The sequence below is a fragment of the Macadamia integrifolia genome, chromosome 6 (genome assembly GCF_013358625.1).
Source record: "Macadamia integrifolia cultivar HAES 741 chromosome 6, SCU_Mint_v3, whole genome shotgun sequence".
Taxonomy (NCBI): Eukaryota; Viridiplantae; Streptophyta; class Magnoliopsida; order Proteales; family Proteaceae; genus Macadamia; species Macadamia integrifolia.
This window is the reverse complement of record NC_056562.1, coordinates 27755518-27760979: the sequence shown is the minus strand read 5'-3', so window position 1 is coordinate 27760979 and position 5462 is coordinate 27755518. Positions and strand designations below refer to the sequence as shown.

Genomic DNA, 5462 nt, shown 5'->3' with positions numbered 1-5462 from the left:
TGGGGGGAGTTGATGTTAAGTTTATTGTCTTTAAAAGAAAATAAGCAGCGTATAACAAAACTAAAATACAACATTTCAAAATGACCCTTTAATATCCTCAGAAACTTATTCAACATAGGATAAGCTAGCCAGCCAAATAGTATGTTCAACCATCTTTGACACATGTTGTCCATTGCCAACATTCTGCTCCATATGGCATGGCTAGTTAAATGATTGTATAGTGAAATAATGGAGGGATATCTAAGGTATAAGTTATACAAGTTACTTGGAAGTCATTTATCCCAGTAACACTCTCCACCAAACACAATTAATGCAGCACAGTGTGGGTCAACATATGAGTATTCCAGTTTCACAACCAAGCTGTGTTTCTCAACTACTTTCAGACTTCACTTAAAGGTCCAGATGAAAGAACATATGATACCTTATAACATAAGTTTTCTTTGCTGAAATTCCTGACACTAAGTTACTAATAAAAAATATTTGTAAAACTTTAGCAATTGCGCAGGGGGGGGGGGTGGTGGTGTTTCCGGAACACACTAGATCGAACCCTTTACAGCCTTAGTTCTTATTGAAGCGTCTAAAATAGCAATCCTGCATTAGAAAGTATCCAAGCTATTTTGTTTTACCCTAGACAACAAAACTGAACCTTTGGAGACCAGAAGTTACTGAATTATTTTTTCTTAAAGCTTCTTAACTATTCCCCTATCAGGGTGTTTCTGAAACAATTTGGTTCTTCGGAATACCCATTTTAGATCCTCAGTCCTACCGATCAGACAATTTGACATCAGAGAATTCCGAGTAAAACCTAGTGTAAGTATCTGACCATATAGATCCATGACGATATGTCTATAGGATATGAATAGAGGTTTCACTCATGAGCAGGGTTTTAAAACTCGGTATCGGTATCGGTATCGGTATCGGTATCGGTATCGGCATCGGTCACAATCGAAACCAATATGATACGGATCGGGATCGGGATCGGGATCGGTATCGGTAAGGATCGGAAATCGTACAGTTTTCCCGGATCAGTCACAGTATCGGCTAGGATCAGTAATTTTTTTTTTTTTTAAATCCAATAAAAACCTGAACCCCCGTAGAACTTACAACGTCTGCGCTTATTCTCTCGTCCGTTCCTCCTTTTTTTCTTTTTCTTTTTCGTCCGTTCCTTCTAATTCTCGAGTTCTTGGGCTTTGGAACCCCCGATTTGAAGGCGGCAAACATGACCTGGCCTAAGTCCCCTATCTCTTCCCCAACTTCCTCTTGGCCCGCCATACGGTTCCACCTCCACTACTGTCTGGATGACTCGACGATGGCACCCCCACACCACCTGAGCCGCTGGGTCAAGTCCATCACTGACAGGAAAGTGGCACTCCTTCATCTCCCTCTCAACATGTTCAAGTAAGGCCTGGGTCTCACCCTCGCTGCCTCTACAATCGTCGGCCGCCGCTGTAATCGTCAACGACAAAGAAGAAATCTCAATCACAAACGAAAGGAAGAAGAAGAGTTTTAGGGCAGAAGCAGGGGTATAGCTCTCTCTCTCTCTCTCTCTCTCTCTCTCTCTCTCTCTCTCTCTCTCTCTCTCTCTCCTGTTCGTCCTGAGTTTAAGTTTTAAAAAATATTTTTTTAATGTAACAGGTTAGATCGGCCGATCCGGATCGGTATCCGATACCCAAGACGATACCGATCCCATTTCAGGATCGGTCTCAGCCAATTCCGATCCGATACGTCCGATCCAATACCAATACTTGATTCCATGCTCATGAGATAATCCAACTAATGGGCTACTAGAAGCCTAAAGGATTAGGTTCAAAAACTCAGTTGAAAACCAGAATCACAATGAAGGAAAAAAGGAACAAATTTAGAAGAAATCCAATAAGTATATCAACAACTCAAATGAGAATCAAATTATGACCGAAGATCATTTTGATGGTCAAGAATCAAAAACACAACACAACTAAGACTTATCCCAACTAAATGGGGTCAGCTACATGGATCCGAGCTAGAACAAAGGAAAAGAAAAAGAAAGAAAATAGATAAAGGAGAAAAGAGAGAAATAGAAATAAAGGAGAGGGTAGAAACAAAGCACTATAACACCTCTGGGACATCTCACTTACGAATGATCGGTAGCTCTAATTTTTGCCTTCCAAGCAGCTCTGTTAGATGACATATTAGGGTCAAGACCTAGCTTTTGCATGTCTCTCCTTACCAACTCATCAATGGTCATTTTCGGCCTGCCCTAAGCCCTTTTAGCTCCATCCATCTAGATCTGATCACTCCTCCGTACTGAAGCATCCAGAGGCATCCTTTGGACATGTCCAAACCATCTTAATCCACATTCTCTGAGTTTATCCTGAATCAGGGGAACTCCCAAGTTAGCTCTCTTATCCGGTCATTCCTCACTCTATCTCTCAGATTTTTGCCGCACATCCATCTCAAGATCTCCATCTATACCACATCCAACTTATCTATATTACGCTACTTGAGGGCCCAGAATTCAGCACCATACATCATAGCCGGTCTTACAACTGTCTTGTAGAACTTTCCTTTAAGCTTTAGAGGAATACGTCGATCATACAACACTCCAGATGCACCTATCCACTTCATCCATCCTACTCTAATACTATTTGAAACATCATCTATCTCTCCTTTTTTGTTTAGGGTTGAGCACAGATATCTGAAGTATTCACTTTACAGGATCTCTCTCCCCTCAATCTTTTATGGTCAAGAATAACTCCTCAAAATCTGACCAAATCAGATGGTCAGATATGGAGTTATGTACTAATCATATTTGCATTAGGACTATAGGGTTTCAGTATAATAGTGAAATCAGAAACTTAAATTTTCAAGTTGATAGTAAAAAAAAAAAAGGAGAAGAATAATGATCAGATATTAGATTCAATACGTGACTATAAATCTGAAATAGCAAATAGAATCTGATCTTTATAACAAGTAGTAGTAGGAATCTCACTCGAACTACGACTCTAAGAAATCAACAGCCAAATCAAATTTTGAAACTGTAAATATGTAGAACATAATCCAATTGACAAATATTAAGTCTGATCTGAAACATCAGATATAAACAATGGAGGAATTGAAATTTTAGTAAATAGGGTATGTGTAAGAATGCAACAGAAAGCAGAAAACTGATACAATGGATGTGAAAATACTTGTTTTTTTCTTCTTTTTTTTTTTTTTTTAGACAAAGAAGAAGACAATAGAAGAGAATAATCAGGGGATCCTCAGAGCTGGCAAGCTTTCTTTAGGTCTCACTAACAAGTTATTCTGAATTTCACAAACAATGGAGGCAAAAGCCATAATTCATTCATTCATTCATATTCATGGGTAGGTTTGTAGCCCCTTGTAAACTTATATAAAGGACACAAAAACATACTCAAACCATGCTTAAAATTCCTCCAGCTGATAGATTACCAAGGTAATCTACTACCACTAAACTCAGCCCAAATAAAGGAAAATAGCTTAAAACAAGGCGGACTGATAGATTCCTAAACTAGCCCAACTAAAACACTTAATAGCATATAAAATTAAGAATTGGACTCCAACTAGAATAACTAATAAAGTAAATCCTGTATTCTTACCTCCTACTCATATTTTAAGCTCATTAATGTGGTCTATCACAAAGAAAACGCATTGGACCAAAGGCCCAACATGTATAGAATCAAACCCAAGGCTTATTTCCACAAAAATAAGCCCACATCTGTGATTCATTTACATCACATATGCAATGAGAAGCAGCATTCATTTACTTTTAGAAAGACCAATATAAAATTCCTATGAAGACTCCACCTATTGCAAGAATGCAAACAAGAGAAGATTTAAGTAGTAGTCCACGAATTCCAACAGGCCTCAAACCTACCAAACCAAGAAATCAGTTTTTGAATGCAAGCCTATAGGAAAATGTACCATACTTACCTCCGAAGATTTGTTCCTAGGCTCCTCCATAAATCTTGTGTGGTTAGCTTCCAATCCAGATCTCGTACTCTGCACATAATATGAGAGACAGCCATATTGAAACGTAGTTAATACTTAACTTCCAAGAAGGAACATTCATCAACTGCTTTCTGAATGGTGTAAAAAAAAAGAAAAAAAAGCTACACTTACAGCATCAAACATCACATTGTTTTGGTTGCCATTCTCCAGCACAGATTCCCTTGGGGAAGATCCTTCTTCAGATCCTTCAGGAACTGGTGAGGGGGGACTTGCAGGAACATAAATCACCCTCAATTTGAACTCCCCCATAACTTTACCAGCCTCTTTGTTGAACTGCAGAATAAATGCATGCCACGTTAAACTATAAAGAAAAAAGCCTATAACAAGAAATCAACATAAAAGGGGGGAGGGGGACGACACCGTTGTACCATATCGGGAGTTATATCTTTGGTGGTTGCACCATGAGGTGCGGCCACACTCTGAAGAAGGAACTTGTCTTTGCTCTCCATATCAGGTGGAGCCTCCTTTTGAGCTTGCATTGTAACTAATTAGACCCAAAATCCCCCCCAAAAAAAGGTAAATTAGAGCATAAGCAAATGACTAGTGACAAACATACACTCATTCAGAGAGAGCAAAGCAACATCAACTTAAAGTACTCGTAAAAATAATGCAGAAAAATCACGGTTCAAAATGCAAGAGAATGGAGTTACCAGTAACATCACATGTCGATCCAGGCAAAACGATTCCTGTGTTGGGACGCACGCAGTATTTCTTTGGGTTGGTCGTTTTAACCTTTCAATCACGAAATCAGTTAAACAAACGAAGCATCAGCTACAACAATGACTACCCAGATTATTAAATTGCGACAAAAAACTAGAAAATGCAAAGAGAAAACACCTTGAAGGCCACATATTGATCAGTCTTGTTAGCGAGTTGCATAGAACACGAGCTCTGTTTATTCAATTCGACTTCTCAAACAGAACAAAGGCGATCAATAGAACATACAAGAGAAATTATCAGAAACAATCAAATACATAGAAGTCTAGGGCAACCAACATTTTGTTAACGACCAATATAGATTCGAAGAACGAAGAGAAGAGAAGATCAAAAAAAAAAGTAAATGAATTGAAGAAATTGAAAATGAGAGACTACTACTTACATGGAAACTTGAGCTCGGTGGGATGAATATTGATAAGATCTCCGCCACTCATGCCTACAATCAGCAACTTTACCAGAAGAGAATTCGAATTTCTGTAAGTTAATTGTTTTAGGACGAAAAGTAAAGAGAATAGATACCAAATGAGGGTTTTATAGAGAAAATATCTGAGCACTGAAATTTAGTAAACGAAATAAGACACACCCAAAAATAAAATTTTTAATTCTTTTCCGCTTCCCTTCCTCGTTTTCTTCTAGATCGAAAATCTGCAAATATGGGGAAAGACCCAAGCAAAGACAGAGACAGACAGAGAGAGAGAGAGAGAGATGACGCGGTGAATTATTATTATTAGAAGAGA

At 38.5% G+C, this 5462-nt stretch overlaps 1 protein-coding gene across 4 annotated transcripts in view; it reads right to left on the bottom strand.

Annotated features, from left to right (window-relative positions):
* Positions 1 to 5462, bottom strand: part of LOC122081680 (vesicle-associated protein 1-3-like) — a 10154-nt gene extending 4692 nt beyond the window's left edge. For 2 of the 4 annotated variants that reach the window (XM_042648871.1, XM_042648872.1), the window contains exons 1-6: positions 5108 to 5302; positions 4846 to 4916; positions 4659 to 4740; positions 4377 to 4492; positions 4120 to 4281; positions 3931 to 3999 (exon numbers count right to left, since the gene is read on the bottom strand). In XM_042648871.1, the coding sequence (XP_042504805.1) occupies positions 3931 to 3999; positions 4120 to 4281; positions 4377 to 4492; positions 4659 to 4740; positions 4846 to 4916; positions 5108 to 5159 (552 nt within the window). In that variant the 5' untranslated portion in view covers positions 5160 to 5302. The other 2 variants (XM_042648870.1, XM_042648873.1) reach the window with 2 other exon arrangements.